Source organism: Mytilus edulis, chromosome 9 (assembly GCF_963676685.1).
Source record: "Mytilus edulis chromosome 9, xbMytEdul2.2, whole genome shotgun sequence".
NCBI classification, from domain to species: domain Eukaryota; kingdom Metazoa; phylum Mollusca; class Bivalvia; order Mytilida; family Mytilidae; genus Mytilus; species Mytilus edulis.
Window position 1 is genome coordinate 20076921 of NC_092352.1, and position 18676 is coordinate 20095596.

At 30.1% G+C, this 18676-nt stretch overlaps 1 protein-coding gene across 6 annotated transcripts in view; it reads right to left on the reverse strand.

Moving 5' to 3' along the window:
• LOC139489617 (FAD-dependent oxidoreductase domain-containing protein 2-like) overlaps window positions 1-18676 on the reverse strand; it is a 56982-nt gene that overhangs the window by 12272 nt on the left and 26034 nt on the right. For all 6 annotated transcript variants that reach the window (XM_071276216.1, XM_071276217.1, XM_071276218.1 and 3 more), the window contains 3 exons: window positions 15279-15488; window positions 5014-5350; window positions 3528-3658 (listed from right to left, as the gene is read on the reverse strand). In XM_071276216.1, the coding sequence (XP_071132317.1) occupies window positions 3528-3658; window positions 5014-5350; window positions 15279-15471 (661 nt within the window). In that variant the 5' untranslated portion in view covers window positions 15472-15488. The remainder of the gene's footprint in view (window positions 1-3527; window positions 3659-5013; window positions 5351-15278; window positions 15489-18676) is intronic.

Sequence of the window (18676 nt, forward strand, 5' to 3'; positions counted from 1 at the left end):
AATTATGTTCGGTCAAGCGTATATATTCATGCTAGTTTTTCCGCTGATTTATATCAGTAATAAATGTCAACTAAATTAAATGATTTGCCATAACTCTTCCTTTCCGTGTAATATTACATTAGCAAATTGAGGAGAACAACAAAATAAACATTATTTTTTTCCAATAATAGGTTAATGATCTTTTATTGAGTTTATGTAAAAATAATATGCCATGTGACCCAATGCCTCTTATTCGTGTAATTTACTTAAAACAAAAACTATAAGGACTGAGTAATGGACATTTCTATTATAAATCTGCACTTAAACAACAATTGTAATTAGTTCCCAAGGCAACATATTATGAAAAGCCTAGGTAAATAACTAACATATGGTAATAACGTTAATATAAAAGTTGCAATAACTGATAAAAATCTATGATATTAAACATAAATGAGAATTGACATAAAAAAAAATTGTTTGAAATGGTGTAGAAATACTGAAAATTTAACAATTATTTGAGCTACCCAAGGCTGTGATATCATCCCTGTCAATAGATAATGCTTTTTTATTTAGGAATTTTGAATTGATGTCAGAACTCTAGCCTCTATGCCATAAACAACGTCCTTCTTTGATTGACTGATTGATTGGTGTTTAACGTCACTTTTAGAAGTATTGCTTTATTACATGGGGGTCAGATTTTATTGGTCGAAGAAGCCAGATTGGCTGGAGAGAACCATGACCATCTGTAGGAAAACTGACAGTCCTAATCAATCAAGATTGGAGTATAGCCCACCTGTGAGGTAAGGTATTCAAACTCACAACCTCAGTGTTGACCAGCTAGTGATACAGTAGTTAGACTACTGAAACCGCTTGGTCACTATGACCCCTTTGAAATTTGATCATGGAATTTTTTTCTTGATTGGACAGTTGAGTTGTTGAAAACATATCTAAAAGATTTTGATTTCCTGGAGAAAAAAAGGAAGGTTAATAAGGAGAAGGCTTGGTTATATTGAGAGGTCAGATCGGGTAAAGACTTGGTAATAATAAGGTAATGTCTGAATCATATGACATTTATAATGTAATGGATATTTTGGTAATGCTTGGTAATAACTGAATCATTGGACATTGTTATGGTAATAGATATTTATAAATGAGGTAGAGGTCTGGTAATAGCTGACTCATTGGACATTGTTAAGGTAATGAATATTTATAAATGAGGTATAGGTCTGGTAATAACTGACTCATTGAACATTAAGGTAATGGATATTTATAAATGAGGTAAAGGTCTGGTAATAACTGACTCATTGGACATTGTTAAGGTAATGGATATTTATAAATGAGGTAAAAGTCTGGTAATAACTAACTCATTGGACATTGTTAAGGTAATGGATATTTATAAATGAGGTAAAAGTCTGGTAATAACTAACTCATTGGACATTGTTATGGTAATGGATATTTATAAATAAGGTAAAAGTCTGGTAATAACTAACTCATTGGACATTGTTAGGTAATAGATATTTATAAATGAGGTAAAGGTCTGGTAATAACTGACTCATTGGACATTGTTAAGGTAATGGATATTTATAAATGAGGTAAAAGTCTGGTAATAACTGACTCATTGGACATTGTTAAGGTAATGAATATTTATAAATAAGGTAAAAGTCTGGTAATAACTAACTCATTGGACATTGTTTAGGTAATTGATATTTATAAATGAGGTATAGGTCTTGTAATAACTGACTCATTGGACATTGTTAAGGTAATGGATATTTATAAATGAGGTAAAAGTCTGATAATAACTGACTCATTGGACATTGTTAAGGTAATGAATATTTATAAATGAGTAAAAGTCTGGTAATAACTGACTGAGATTGGACATTGTTAAGGTAATGGATATTTATAAATGAGTAAAAGTCTGGTAATAACTGACTCATTGGACATTGTTAGGTAATAGATATTTATAAATGAGTAAAAGTCTGGTAATAACTGACTCATTGGACATTGTTAAGGTAATGGATATTTATAAATGAGGTAAAGTCTGATAATAACTGAATCATTGGATATTGATAAGGTAATGGATATTTATAAATGAGGTAAAAGTCTGGTAATAACTGAATCATTGGACATTGTTAAGGTAATGGATATTTATAAATGAGGTAAAAGCCTGGTAATAACTAACTCATTGGACATTGTTTAGGTAATTGATATTTATAAATGAGGTAAAAGTCTGGTAATAACTAACTCATTGGACATTGATAAGGTAATGGATATTTATAAATGAGGTAAAGTTCTGGTAATTACTAACTCATTGGACGTTGTTAAGGTAATTGATATTTATAAATGAGGTAAAGGTCTGGTAATAACTGACTCATTGGACATTGTTAAGGTAATGAATATTTATAAATTAGGTAAAAGTCTGGTAATAACTAACTCATTGGACATTGTTAGGTAATAGATATTTATAAATGAGGTAAAAGTCTGGTAATAACTAACTCATTGGACATTGTTAAGGTAATGAATATTTTCAATGAATCCAACTAATTTCACACTTTTTACTTTTACTAATAAAAGACATTAATAAGAATTGTAATTTCCTCTGTAAGTTTGTTACACAGACTTGATCTTCGTATAATGAGACAGAGAAATGACATTAGAATATATAAATGAAAAAAAGTGAATTATACTATTAAAGCATATAACACTAAACATATCAGGAATAGGAATTCCACAGCATTTTCTTTCTAGAATTGATTTTGCAAATCCTATCTCATACGAATTAAAATCGTTCAGTGTATAGGAAGTCTTCTGTTAAATTTTGAATTATGTATCTTTATTATTGCAAAAAAAAAGTATAAAACTATATATTACTATTTTGTCGATATGTGACAACATTCATCAAAATAAAAGCAAAAAAATAAAGGAAAAATGTTGAGTAAATTAATAAACAGAACCTAGAGCTGAGATTACATCACAATCATAAGAATTCATATTTAATGAACGTTCCAGTATTTCACATCATAAAACCTTCAGGGACAACTATTTCAAGGGTGGTTACCATTTTGTAATGAATCAGACGTTCTTAATATTTATGATTCACTGGCTTACAACTAATAACAAGTTATAAAAGGAGCTGTTTACACCTTCTTAATTGTGACAAAAACTATCACCCAGTAAAAAAAGCCGTTCAAATTCTCTGTTGACTAAATCAGCATTTATTTACTTATTTCTGTGAGTTCCCTACTCAAGACTAACCAATTCAAAATTTAATGTCTCTGGGTAAGAATTTAAAAAGCAAAGATGAAACCATTGTGATTGGTTGACAACAACCAGAACAATGGATATTTATCCAATGGTATACTCTTATTTCTATTTTGTTGTATGACAATGACTTACCCATGATTCATTTTTGAAACACTTAAATGTCAACATGTTATAAGATGTAATTCTGACAAATGTTTATAAGGTTTGACAAAGAAAAGAGTCCAAGATTATCCAAATATTTATGGTGTTAGTAAAGTACTACATGTATCTTATGATAATTATCTTACCAAGAATAAGGACATTTTTCCCCTCATAGTCATCAGGGTTTATGGACATTGTCTCGTATCCTTCTGCATAGTCAATACCTGTTAAATCTGGAATGTTAGGAACCCATAATCCAGTAGCTATTATAAGCACTCTGTAATACAAATAAGGAAGAATCACAATTTGCAGCTACAGTAACTGTTAAGCTATGATTTAAATTTTACAATAAACCATATGCAACTGACATACAATAGTGATGCAACTTTCTAAAACCCATAAATAAAACTATATTATTAATCGCTGTTGAAGCATAACAATACTATAAACTGTACCCCTTAAAAAATGTCTTGTTTCAGGTCTGATAGTGAGTTCATATTGCTACAAATGTTCCTTTGACAGAAACTTGGTCTTGTGACAATGACTTTTTACTTACTGACCAAAATTCTACAGGTGGCTTGTTCTTTCCAAGGGGCCTTTTAAAATTTGCTGAATGTTATATATCTAATTCAAAAGATATAAGCCTCAAACCAAAATTTTGCCAAAATATAAGATTACCAATTGCTGCTGTGACCTTGACCTTTGACCTACAGGCCTCAAAATTCATAGAGGTCGTTGTGTTCATCCAATGGGGCATTATCACACGAAATTTATTAGAAGTTGGACAAATTATTAGAAGAATAACATATATAAAGTAAATTTCAGTGTATCAGTAGCAGTTGTTTCCTTGACATTTAGTTTGTTGACCCCTAAATCAAAATGGGTGTTCCTTATCAAAGTTTGGTAAAAGTTCAACAGATATTGTTCAAAAGATAAGGTCTTGAAAAAAAAGTTTACTGAAACTTCAGACTATCTTAAGCTGCTGGCACACAGTGCTGTGTCCTTGACCTGTGACCCAAAAAGGCTAAAACATAGTTTGTTATTGAAAATAATGCACAGATATCCAGATGACCAAAGACCACACTAATGACCCCATTGTCTACAAATATAGTTCCTTTTAATTAAAGTGCATTTTTTCTTTATTTTTTTTATTTCCCTTCCTCAGTCATTTCTTTGGGGTTTTTTTTCTTTAGGGGGGGGGGGGGGGGGGGGGGGGGGGGGATATGAAAGAAGAGAGGTGAAATAAATTTTTAGATGTTGTATTTTAACTGATTTTGATAAGGAAAGAGTGATCAGGCCAGGTGCAAAAAGGTCATATTTGAAGTTTCAGAACATCTCTTGACTTGTCCATAGGGGTATGGTTGTGTATTGGCTAAAATTGTAAGAGGGATGAATTCAATCTTCCGGAATGCTTGATATATATTTTTTAGACTAGTACTGTACTTTGCACACACAAAATATTTAACAAAATGATTTGGTCCCTTTTTTTAATGAGACAATACGTTTAAAAGAACTAACAGAGGAATTTAATTGTGGTATGATAGCATTCATAAATTTCAAAACTTAGTCAGGCTTTGTTTATACAACTTGACCAAAAAGCATGGCTAATACATAGATGTAATATATACTTACGAACATTTATATCTGTTGTTATTCTGGTCGTCAAATTCATACATATATTCATGTTTTGCAAATGTTCTATCACTTTTATATTTTACAATATTTCGGACATTTGTATTATACTGTACATTGATATTTAGTTTTTTCGTGTAATCCTCTAAATATTTCACAAGGACATCAGCATGTGGGAACATGTCTTTTGAGTAATGTCGGAAGAGCAAAGATTCATCATCACTCAAAAGAGAGTTCCAGTCGTGGCGGAGATTGAACTCTTTATTAGTTTTTCCTGTGTGTCTTTTGTTAATACTGATGAGTGTTCGATGGCGAGGATACGTTGAATAAAAACTACCTGAAAGTAGAAAGACAAAAATCATGATTTTAACAAGCAAATAAGATTCAAGATTCACTCTAAACTTCCCATAACATTATTTTGCGTCTTTTAAAAAAGACTCCTACCAAAAAATCACTATTGCTTATTCAAATGAGATGTCTTTTATTATTTCAAGATGAAAGTAAAGGTGTTTTTTTATTGTTGTTTCTGAAGAAAATTCAATGAGTTAATCAATCAGTGGAAGGAGTAAGATGGCCATCTAATAACTGTCCCAGAATGAATACTTCTGATATTGTAAGACAGTCAAGGACAGACAGAGGTCATCATTTGATTTGAGTATTACAATATCTTAGTTCCGAACTCCATGATCATGCATAAAAAAAAATGATTCTGACCAGACAGAAATGGCAGCCATGATAAATACCAGTCACTATTATTATAGAAATAACTAACAAATATCAATGGTTATCAATCAGCTTGCAGATAAGTCTAGAAAATATACTGGTAGTCTTATTACTGTAACTTATAGAAATAGCAATCTCTTTCTAAATAGCAATGTAATCTACTTTAATAGTATTCTTGTACTTTCTATCATCATAGACAAAAATCCATCAATTAAGCATTGAGATTTATTCTGCATTCTGTACTTTAACCACGGTAATATACACAATTTACAAATAAAAGGTATAAAAGTGTATTAAAAGTGAATATTGTCTCTCTAAATTAACATTCCAGTTTCCTACCGTATAAACTCTTGTCTAAGCAACCAATCACAGAGTCTAGCTTTCCTACCAATCAAACTCATGTTTTATCACCAAATCATATAGAGTCAAGTATTCCTACCATATAAACTCATGTCTTATCAACAAATCGTAATTGAGTATTCCTACCATATAAACTCATGTCATATCAACCAAGCCTAGAGTCTAGCATTCCTACCATATAAACTCATGTCTTATTAACCAATCACAGAGTCTAATATTCCTACCATATAAACTCATGTCTTATTGACCAATCACAAGGTCTAGTATTACTACCATATAAACTCATGTATTATTGACCAATCACAAAGTCTAGTATTCCTACCATATAAACTCATGTCATATCAACCAAGCCTAGAGTCTAGCATTCCTACCATAAAAACTCATGTCTTATTAACCAATCACAGAGTCTAGTATTCCTACCATATAAACTCATGTCTTATTAACCAATCACAGAGTCTAGTATTCCTACCATAAAAACTCATGTCTTATTAACCAATCACAGGGTCTAGTATTCCTACCATATAAACTCATGTCTTATTAACCAATCACAAAGTCTAGTATTCCTACCATATAAACACATGTCTTATTAACCAATCACAGAGTCTAGTATTCCTACCATATAAACTCATGCCTTATTAACCAATCACAGAGTCTAGTATTCCTACCATATAAACTCATGTCTTATTAACCAATCACAGAGTCTAGTATTCCTACCATATAAACTCATGTCTTATTAACCAATCACAGAGTCTAGTATTCCTACCATATGAACTCATGTCTTATTAACCAATCACAGAGTCTAGTATTCCTACCATATAAACTCATGTCTTATTAACCAATCACAAAGTCTAGTATTCCTAACATATAAACTCATGTCTTATTAACCAATCAGTCTATTATTCCTACCATATAAACTCATGAATTATCAACCAATCACAGAGTTTATTATTCCACCAATATGAACTCATGTCTTATTAACCAATCACAGAGTCTAGTATTCCTACCATATGAACTCTTGTCTTATTAACCAATCACAGAGTCTAGTATTCCTACCATATAAACTCATGTCTTATTAACCAATCAGTCTTTTGTTCCTACCATATAAACTCATGTGTTATCAACCAGTATTCCTATCATATACTAAACTCATGACTTATCACTCAATTGAACAGTCTAGTATCCCTACCATATAAACTCATGACTTATCAACCAATCAGAGTCTATTATTCCCATCATGTAAAATCATGTCTTATCAACAAATCACAAAGTCTAGTATTATTCCTAAAATATTATAAACTCATGTCTTATCAACCAGTATTCCTATCATATATCAAACTCATGACTTATCACTCAATCGAACAGTCTAGTATTCCTACCATATAAACTCATGTGTTATCAACCAATCAAAGCTCATTATTATTATAAACTCATGTCTTATCAACCAATCAGTCTATTATTCCTACCATATAAACTCATGAATTATCAACCAATCACAGAGTTTATTATTCCACCAATATGAACTCATGTCTTATCAACCAATCACAGAGTCTATTATTCATACCATATATAAACATCATGTGTTATCAACCAATCAGAGTCTATTATTCCTAACATATTATAAACTCATGACTTATCAACAAATAACAGAGTCTTTTATTCCTAATATTTTATAAACTCAGGTGTTATCAACCAATCAGAGCCTTTTATTCCTACCATATTAAAAACTCATGTGTAATCAACCAATCACAGTCTTTTTTTCCTACCATATTATAAATTCATGTCTTATCAACCAGTCAGAGTCTAGTAGTCCTACCATATAAACTTATGCCCTATCAACCAATCACAGTCTTCTATACCTATATTATAAACTCATGACTTATCTACCAATCAGAGTCTTTTATTCCTACCATATTATAAACTTGTGACTTATCAACCAATCAGAGTCCATTATTCCTACCATATATTAAACTCATGTCTTATCAACCAATCAAAGTCTATTATTTTTACCATATAAACTCATGACTCATTAACCAATCAGAGTCCATTATTCCTACCATATATTAAACTCATGTCTTATCAACCAATCAAAGTCTATTATTTTTACCATATAAACTCATGACTTATTAACCAATCAGAGTCCATTATTCCTACCATATATTAAACTCATGACTTATCAACCAATCACAGTCTTGTATTCCTATCATGTAAATTCATGTCTTATCAACTAATCACACAGAGTCTATTATCATAACAAATAAACTCATATCATTCACCCATCATAGAGTCCAGTATATATACCTACCATATAATTCATAGGTTAGAAATATTCTTTATTGGCAAATATATATAATGTTTTAGTTACTTATATTAATATCTTTTAGGGTAACTTCCTCTTGAGAACAATCAAAACATTTATAGAAAATTTTTTTCATCAAAGACATCTCCCCAAAGGACAAATCTAACAAAGATTTAATTATTGTATGATTAACTGTTAAATAACAAAATCTGTACTCAAGTGAAATGCCAAATAAGGAAGATCATTGTTTAATATTAGTAACAAATTCCGAGGATCAAGGTACATTTATATCATCCTAATCTCTTGAGGGAATAAGCTTGATTAGTCTTATTTAATGTATATATCTTATTATTGCATTTTCTAATGCATAATACTTAATATAATTTTTTATATGTTACATATACATTAATTTTCCTATTATCTATAAAGAAAGACATTAATGAACACAAGAAAATGGCTAATATTACATGTAATCTTCCATGGTAGCCTTATCTTATTAAAAATCATGTACGTAGGATAATAATTATACATGTAAATCATCAGGAACAGATCATTGCCTGCTTCCCAATAATAAAATCAACCTTTATTACAATTAATTACATTTTTATTACATTTAATAAATTTGTGTCTGTATGACCACTTATGATCATGGCAATGAATATTAACTGAAAAATCATGAACGTGTTTTATAAGAAGGACAGTTAAATACCTCCCTGTCATGAACATTGATGAAGCTAATTGTTTAGGTTTAAAATGGAAGTCATGAATTGTATTAAAGCTGGATAAAGATGCTATTACAGACTCATCATATCTGATTATAAAATACGGAAATAATGATGGATTTATATTGTTATCTTACATTGATTTCCATTCTCTCTTTGTAATTAGTTTTAACCATCAATAAAATATTCTAATGCAACAACGTTTGTAACGTTCATTTTGATTGGATAACGTCACTTTCTTACATGGCATTAATTGACAATTGATGCTAAGGGACGTATGCGCAAGCGCAGACGGCATATGACAGATTTTAAATACATGTTTTAACGTTGTTTTCTGTCAGTTTCATTAGAATGGAGATAACAATATTGTATTTTAAGCTCCGACGGCATCAATTTGGGATTTGATGGTCGCAAAAACCCGTTATCTGTCTCCGCTAACGCGTCGCCAGTAAACTTAATTTGCGACCATCAAATCCCAAATTGATGCCGTCGGAGCTTAAAATACAATACAGTTAAAGTAGAATGTTGAAAGTCAGTTTTTTTCTAACCCACCCAAGTAACTTTCGTCTTCTTTTGATGTGTAAAAGATACAAGGAATAACAACAACAACAACAACAACAACAACAATACTTTATTTTAAGAGGGTTACACAGTTAGCTATATAACTAATCTTTCCTGAGGCCCTCATGAAAAATCAAACAAAATGCAAACATGTCAGCTGCCTTTAGGAAACCATAATGCTTTCCTATTTGCTGCTGACACAGGATGAGTCATGGACATGTTTAATTTCTACTTTCTTTTTGGCTAATTATTATATATTTAATTGATCCAACTTTTTGTGTACTATACATATGTGGATATCTATTTTTCTTTTTTTCTTTTTGGGCTGCTTGTTTGTTATCTATATCAACCACACTTGCAATAAAATGCATTAGTATTAAAAAAAAAAAAACATACTATAGATTCTTTATCTACGTATTCTTTAAGAACTTAAATAGTTCTCGTTTAACTTTTTTTTTTTTTTTTATCTCATTGTTTGTATTGTATTATGAAAAAAATTATTGATGTTGTAATGTTTATGCCCTTTGGGGCCCATAATTGGAAAATAAAATATCTTATCTTATCTTATACATTGCATACATTAGTATAAAAAGTCAAGTATGATAATAATGTTTGATAAAATGTGATGAAAAAATAAACATGATGACATAATCAGTTTTTAATATTATTTATACAGCTAGGTTGATTTCAATAAATGATCGGTTATTTTGTATTTAAAAGAATTAACATTTGTAATATTTTTAACGGTATCAGCAAATTATTCCACAAGAATGGTCCAGAATACATAAAAGATTTTTTGAACAATTCTGTTATTGGTTTGGGGAGTATGAGGTTTCCTTGAACAGCATTTCTCAAGGGGTATGGATTTCTGTCTGAAACATAATGAAACTTGTTAGCAAGATATGATGGGGCATCATTTTTAATGCACTTAAATGTCATCACAAACTTGTGATATTTTATTCTCTGTTCAACTGTCATCCAGTTTAAGTGCTTGAATAAGGGTGCAGAAGGAGCGAAAGGGTCTGTTTCTAGTAATAATCTAGCAGCTCTCTTTTGTAATTTTAATATCCTATTGAAACCCTCACTGCTACAACTACTCCACACTATACAACAATAATCAATTAGTGGCAAGATATAACCATTATAGAATAATTTTCTGCAGTCTAGATTTAGAAATTTTTTAATCTTTAATAGTAGATATAGTCTAGATGATATTTTTGAGCAGATCACGTCAATTTTATTTGTCCATGTGAGGGAAGGGTAAATTTTATCAAATTGTATTGAATACAATTCATGTTCTCAGACGTAGTTGCTCTAAAAGGAACATCCATTTCTGGACTAATGTAAAATTAATTAACAGAGATAAAACATAATGTGGGATCTATCAGAACTTCTTAATGTAATCATTTTCTTAGCATGATAACATTACAGGGCACTTAGATACAAAACTAAGTGAATTGCATTGTATGACATCATAATAGTATGATAGAATCCTTGCCATACAAGTTATTTCAGATAAAAGTTTTGAAAGACCATAGAGGGTGATAAAGGGTTATTTTCATGCAACATGTTTTGCCATTTTTATTTTACCTGCAGCAGTGAAAAAGGTTCGTTATTCACCGTGTTTCATGTAATTGGTAAAAAGATCAACGTGCAGGACATTTTTAACTATTCGTTCATCATGAAATGGCAATTTCATTTCGCATTCTTCTGTGCAGATCACACACACACACCCTTTATGCCCCTCACCATAGTTTTTTCTGGCACACAAAACAATTATGAGACATTTCTCCAAATGAGAGGTGAAATGTTTGCTTTGCTGATTACAACTTATTTGATGTTGAAAGTCTTTGAAATTCGAAGTTCCAGTGCCTATAGTATCATAAAATTAGCTTGAAGTTTTAAGAAATATTTGAAATGGATTATAACTATAAATGGAAAATCTTTGATAGACAGTTGGATGGAAATATAAGAAAATAATGCTAGTGATGCCTTAAGGAGGTAGACCTAGGTTAAGGGAAATAACTCTTAAAATCATCAGTACGTTTGTGTCAGCCATTTTCATAAATATGTTCTAAGCTTCTTGGATGCATAGATTATTTTCAATCTGTTTCAGGTAAATGCTTAAAATTCATTGAGGAAACTTGACTTTTACAAACACATAACTGATTTAAAGAGTTATCTCCCTGTACCAAGGTCTACCCCCTTAAACCTTATGCAGGTTTTTCCAGATTAGGTTTTAATTTTTTAATGGAAAATATCTGACATCAAATTTCAAAGTATTATATGATTGCATTTGTAATGTTAAGGGACCTACCCATAGCTTTCAGCTTGTGTTGTCAATGTCATTTCTTTATACAAATTATATTTTTAGTGACAATAAAAAATCAGAGAAAATCCGTACTCAATCCCTATATCTTTTTTCAGGAGAATGAGACTTTGAACCTGAATGTTACATAGTCTTATCTATATTTTTTTCAGTTCAATCTGCAGTATTAATTAAATTCAATGATTCAATAATATAAGACATCTATTTACATATAAATTACTGTTTAACACTATATCCATAATTGAACAAAAACTTGTTCATCAAACTATTCTTTCAGTGGTTTAAACTCATTTCATTTCTTTTAGCGTATTTACCCAAACATTATATTTGCTTTGTTTCATCCTATAGATTTTAATTTAAATGATAACTCTTTTGCCTGATCTGTTTCCGCCAACTCAAAATAAATTGCGACATTGATTGACATGACTGTTTCACAGAAGATGAGTTAAGAGATAGTTTGACAAATTTCCGTAAGATTTGATCTTGGAAATGATTAGTTTTTACAACTTCCACCACGTTTTCACCAAATAAAGATACACCACTATCATCATACAGTAATGACCTAAGTTAATTGAATTTAGATGTAATTTGTGGATTCTGACAATCTTTTAGCAGGACATTAGAGCTCGGCAGTTGTAAAGAATCACTGCTAAAAACAGGTTATATCAGACAAATAAAAAATAAACTAATTCCGCCTCAAACATCAACAATCCATGAATATATTTTCCTCTAAAAACCAGACATAAATGCATTACCTAATCAGACATATTTAAATAAAGTTTTTAAAGAAAGTCATTAGATCCACAAGCCCAATAAAAACCATATTCAATTCATGGATTATTCAAGAATTATATACACTTTTCTTGTATTTTCTATGTGGTATAAAAGGAGAGGGCCTGAATAGCTAGTTTCTCTCACCTATATATTTGCACTGCTATGTTCATTCTATAACTTTGATCTTTTTTGTTCATCTTGTATAGCTGATAATTTTTTTTCTGTTTTTCACTCTTTGAAAAAATCACAAAAGGGCAGTAAGTAGGTCTTGTCTTGCGGATCACTTCTGGTTTCTTAAGTTTCTATTTCTATTAAAAATTTCAAGGAGTATGGTCTTGATGAAACGATGATAGTCGTTCGGAAGGGCACCATAAATGGCTGACCCGTGTTAAGAGAGAGCCATATCTCTTGCACGTTAAAAACACCCTTGTAGATTTGGAAAAGAGCAGGCTAATGCTGCTACAAGGCAGCACTCGCACCCGTAAAGTGGAAAGGGATTAATATAAGTTGCAAAACTTGTTTCCCAATTCACTATAAAAAAATATGTTTAAACTAAGGAATAGGCAAGAATGCCCAAACAAAAATTTAAATGCTATTTTAGTGCCAAAACACCTATAAAGACTCTGATGACAATTTCAGTAATGTTGTTTTTTTGTAATTTTATTATAAATCATTTGATCCTATTTTCAGACATATATAAAATATAATATAAGAAATAACTCAGAATGACAGTCTGTTATGAATTCAATAAGGAAATATATAATTTGGCCAGGAGAGATAATTTTGCTTAAATGTGTTCAAAGCGATAATCATATTGAGCAACAAAGTCAATGTTTTCACAGGTTACCACTCTGTCTACAAGGCATCAATCATAAATTTATGATTGGGTATATAATATCTAATATGTCGAGTGAAATATTGACATAACAGAAAAAAATTGAAATAATAATGGACTGGATTGTATAGGATATAGTTAAAGAAAACACAATATTTTTGTAAAAATACTTTTGATGTCAACACTAATCAAATTCCTTTATGTTATGAATTCATTTTTTTAACCTGTATTGAATATAAAAATAAAATGTATCCTTTTATTTTTGGAATTTGTATAAAACTCAGTTAATGGAACAAAAATTTGTCAATAAATCAAACACTGATAGTGTAAAGATCTCATATCTAATTTTCGATAGGGACAGCAATCTAAATTAGCTTTTCACACTTTCCTTACAAAATTTCCATATTTTCACAGTTCAAAATAAATAGCAGCTTATTATTTGTCATCCAAAATTCATGTGGAAAATATAAAAGTATTTCTCTTTATTAACTTAATCAAGCTTAATGAAAACAAATGTTTTAACGAGAAACTATTCAGTGTTACAATGTAACAAAACAAAAACACTTCTAACTTTGACAGAATAAAAAATTTATGTTTAATTCAGAACAAATCAAACGATTCTGTCTTGATCAATTTGATTCAAACAAAGTTTATATAACGTAACGGAGAAATAATTTAGCTTACAGTGTGAATTCAACTGAAAGTGCAACTACCAATTTATCATCGAGTGAAGAATTCGTCACTATGAGCATCGTAAAAATCTGCAGTATTAGAGTATTCCATTAACAGCTGATGCTCACTAGAATTCATTCAAGATCCCTCGAGAATCTTTCAATGAAGAATATGTGGAATACCATAATTATAGAAGACATTAAAACTGTTTTGGCTTTAATATGATCAGAGCCATAAATAGGAGCAGCAGTTATCAAATGGCTCTGTAATACCATAGATATCCTGGAAATAAGATGTGATGATTGCATTTTAAGACAGGCATTGTAAAAAATGTGAATAAAACAAGATTTGCTAAGAACTTAGGTCATTTGTATGTGGGCTGGTAATTTCCTCCTATTAACTTTAAATAACAGTATGCTTAGCATAGGTTATCAAAGCTAAATGACATTTCTTTTGTCTAAGAGATATATTAAATATATAAGTTTGTATGTCACCAAAGGCATCTATACAATTCATTATGAATACATTCTATGATTATTAAAATGGTTTGATATGAGAGAGAAAAAACTACATCTAGTGAGATATCTGATTTCTCCACAACATATTGGTAAATCATAACTAAATGTTTGAAATTTGAACTGGAGTTATACTGACAGTACAGACAAATGACATGCCATTGTGAAATCATTAGACAATAATCATAGAATAACAAAGAAAAGCCAGGACAAATAATAATAAGGCTTAATTTTGGTTGGATTTCCAAATAAACTATTTGGAAATCTGCACCACTTGTCCAGAGAATCTGCTACTCTTGGACTATTGACAGCATACAACAATCACTTTTCCATTTATATTTTCTATTATGACATGAAAATTTTAAGGGAACCTTTGTGATGTCCTTGTGATGTCCAGACAAATAGCGATTAGATGTATTGACAGGGTTCTGACTTTGTACAAAACAAAATGTTATCTTTTTTTGCAGTAATACCATACCTGAAATATTTGTACGTTCATAAATAATATAGTCTCTATTCTGTTGCTGCAAATAATATCCTAACTGAAGGCCTCCTGGTCCAGCACCAATAATACAGTAGTCATGGTAACCAGATGCTGTTGTCATAGAGATGAATACAAGGAAGACAAGACATGCTTGTATGTAAATTTGTGAATCTGTTTGTTTCTTCATCTTTGTAGTCTCTTAATCTGGAATAAAAATATATGATGATATATGAAATGGTTCAAATCTAATGTATGGTAATCTGGTATGGACCAGAAAACCAGAAATAGTTATGATACACAGATTAAAACTGCTTACTCATATTGTGTGCATACATTTATTATTGCTATTTTGGATTATGGATACATGTATGAGACTAATGATTGTAGTTTCAGGAAATGTTGAACACAAATACATGTACTGCAATAAGAATTCAAAATGCAAGTTTTTATTTTTGTGAAAACATATCTTGTTGCAATTTTCTGAAGTTACAGTACTATGTTTTTCCAACTGACATGAATTGTTTAACAAAGAAGGCTCAAATTGCTTTAAGTTTTTACAGATATAATGATTTTTCTTATGTGATTGAGGTCCATGTAGCATAAGGAGTATTAATGAAAAGAAGGAGATGAGACAGACACACAACAATAATAGAAACACTCAAATAAAACCAAAAGAGAAATATACAGTTTAAAAAATAAACAAGTGTCTTATCAATTTGTCAAGATCTAAATTGTCTAGATTGTAATTTAGTTATTTTGTATGTCACTGTGTTTGATTGCCAATTATAATGAGACAGCTATCCAGCAAAGACAAAAGATTTAAGATTTATATGAACCTCTTGTAAGGAATCTGTATTCTTTCCAGAAAAGACAAATTTCTCGTTTGAATTGTTTTACATTGTCATTTCGGGCCTTTTATAGCTGACTATGCGGTATGGGCTTTACTCATTGTTGAAGGCTGTACGGTGACCTATAGTTGTTAATTTCTGTGTCATTTTGGTCTCTTGTGGAGAGTATCATACCACATCTTCTTTATTTAAAGTTATGTTCTATAATGTCAACCAACAATTCAGTAACCATTGAAGTTTTAAGACAAAATGCATCATTTTGATCATGCCAGTACTTAGTAGTTACCTAACTTAGCAATTAGTACTATAAGTTATCATTTTTATTTGCTTCTTATTCAGTATGTCAAGATAAATCAAGCATATTTCCTATAATATATATGCAAAATCAAATTCAGTGAAATTGGTAGCAATTAATCTATGGTAACATGTTTTATTGATGATAAAGTAATTGGATGCTATTACTCAAATTACTTTCATGACAATCTAGATTTCAATAGTTTTTATTTTTTTTATTTTTACTCAGCAGTATTAATGTTCAATTAATTAATAAAATACACAGCATCAAACTTTATCTTGCAATACAAGGCACAGTTAAAATATAATAAAAAGACCAACAAACAGAATATCATGGAAAAATGTTTTCATCTATTCTAGTTTTTCAAATGTTTTTGTTTTAAAAGTTTTAAACATGGGCTTTTATATTTTATTGTTGATACTTATATATGTATATGGAAATATATTGTAAAGCGCTTAGGGTAATTTTACTATCATATAATGCGCTGTCATAAATACTGTATAATAATAATAATAATAAAACTATGTCTAACTGCACCCTATACAGCTTAAGGGCTGTACAACTTTTTTTGGCTTTAGAAATAACAGTTCAAATAGTACAGAAACGTCATTTTGGTTTCAAGGGGAAGAACTCTTACACAGTTTTTACCAGCAGCCAATTTTCAAACTTGTATACATACTGCTAATAAGCATTGGTAAAAATTCTTAAGTTGTTAAAGGAGTAGGGGCATTAAGGCCTGGTTTTGGCTCAAGAAAATAAAATTTATGATAATTTTTTTCAAATTGGCACATAATGTTTAGAAATGCATAGGATCAAGAAATATCAATGAAAAACATTAAGATTTTTATGTGATGACGTCACAATTACGTCATAATATGTACTGTTTTCACAAAAACGATGAAAAATACAGAATTTATGCAGTTTTCTCTCTTTATTTCTGTTGTGGAAACATCGTGCGCAGCCAAGAAACAACAAAGTTATTTAACAGATGCTTTATTATAACTATATATTATTAACAAAATATCACCAAATATTAAGTTGTTTCTTGGGTGCGCACATACTTTTTAATCTAAAATATACTTAAAAATTTAACGAAAAACAAAGAAAATCACGAAATTTTACAAATTATGCAAATTAAGTCATGATTTGTTGCCATGGCAACTTGTTCAATGTCCAAAATTGTTTTGTTTTTCTGAATACCTTGTGTCTTAGATACTGTACAGTAATTTAAAAATATGTATGATAACTTTTAAATTTACAGTAATTTTGGGGCCAAATCAGGGCCTTATTGCCCCTACTCCTTTGTTTAAATCAGCATTTCAAAATAGTGAAATAACATCATTTTTTGTCTATCGTGAATATCTCTTATCTAAAGCTTACATTTTGATCTACTGTAAATTTAGAAATTATTGCGTCCATTAATTATTGCGGTTTTTCAAGAATGGACAAAAATGTGAGTTTAATCATTGCGATTTCAAAAAAAAAATTGCTTACAGATCTATGTTTCAGATATCAGAATGCAAGTTGTTATTATCGTGATACCCATCCAGTCGTATTATTCGCATTACTGAAAACCTCGCAATAATTTCTGAATTTACAGTATAGTGACTTGATTTCCACAAAATCTTATAATTACTGTACACTATAAAATGGAACTGTGTACCTTTATTCAATTTTAATCACAATTAACGGTAATTGTTTTAGGGTTTTCCATAGTTATAATCAAAGATTTTGTGAGAAATGTGTTAGCTGCTTTTCTCACAGTAAATCTACTTATCATAATAGCTGATAATTAAGATGCTTATAGCTATGAAACAATGATATTGGAAAGTATAGTACAAATCCTTTCTCTAAATTTTGCCTTTTTTCATTTTGAGTTAATAGTTCTTGTCAATGCATCAATCAACAATCAATATTGTATCAAAATGTAACACAAACTAACAAACAAGCATACACACTGTGGCATGAGATTGACTTTTCCTTTGATATTTTTTCGAAATTTGTCATAAATTTTGAATTCAACTATTGTAAAATCAGAAATTATTGCAATGTTTTTATTATTGCGAAAAATGTGATAGGGTTATAATTGCAATAATTTCAACTCACATTTTGAAATTATTCATAAGAATTAAACAGGATTTTTCTCAATATCACAAAAATTTAAATGGCAATTTAGTATAAAATGACAAAATCGCAATAATAAATTCACGCAATAATTTGTGAATTTAGTATTGTATACTACTGAGGTA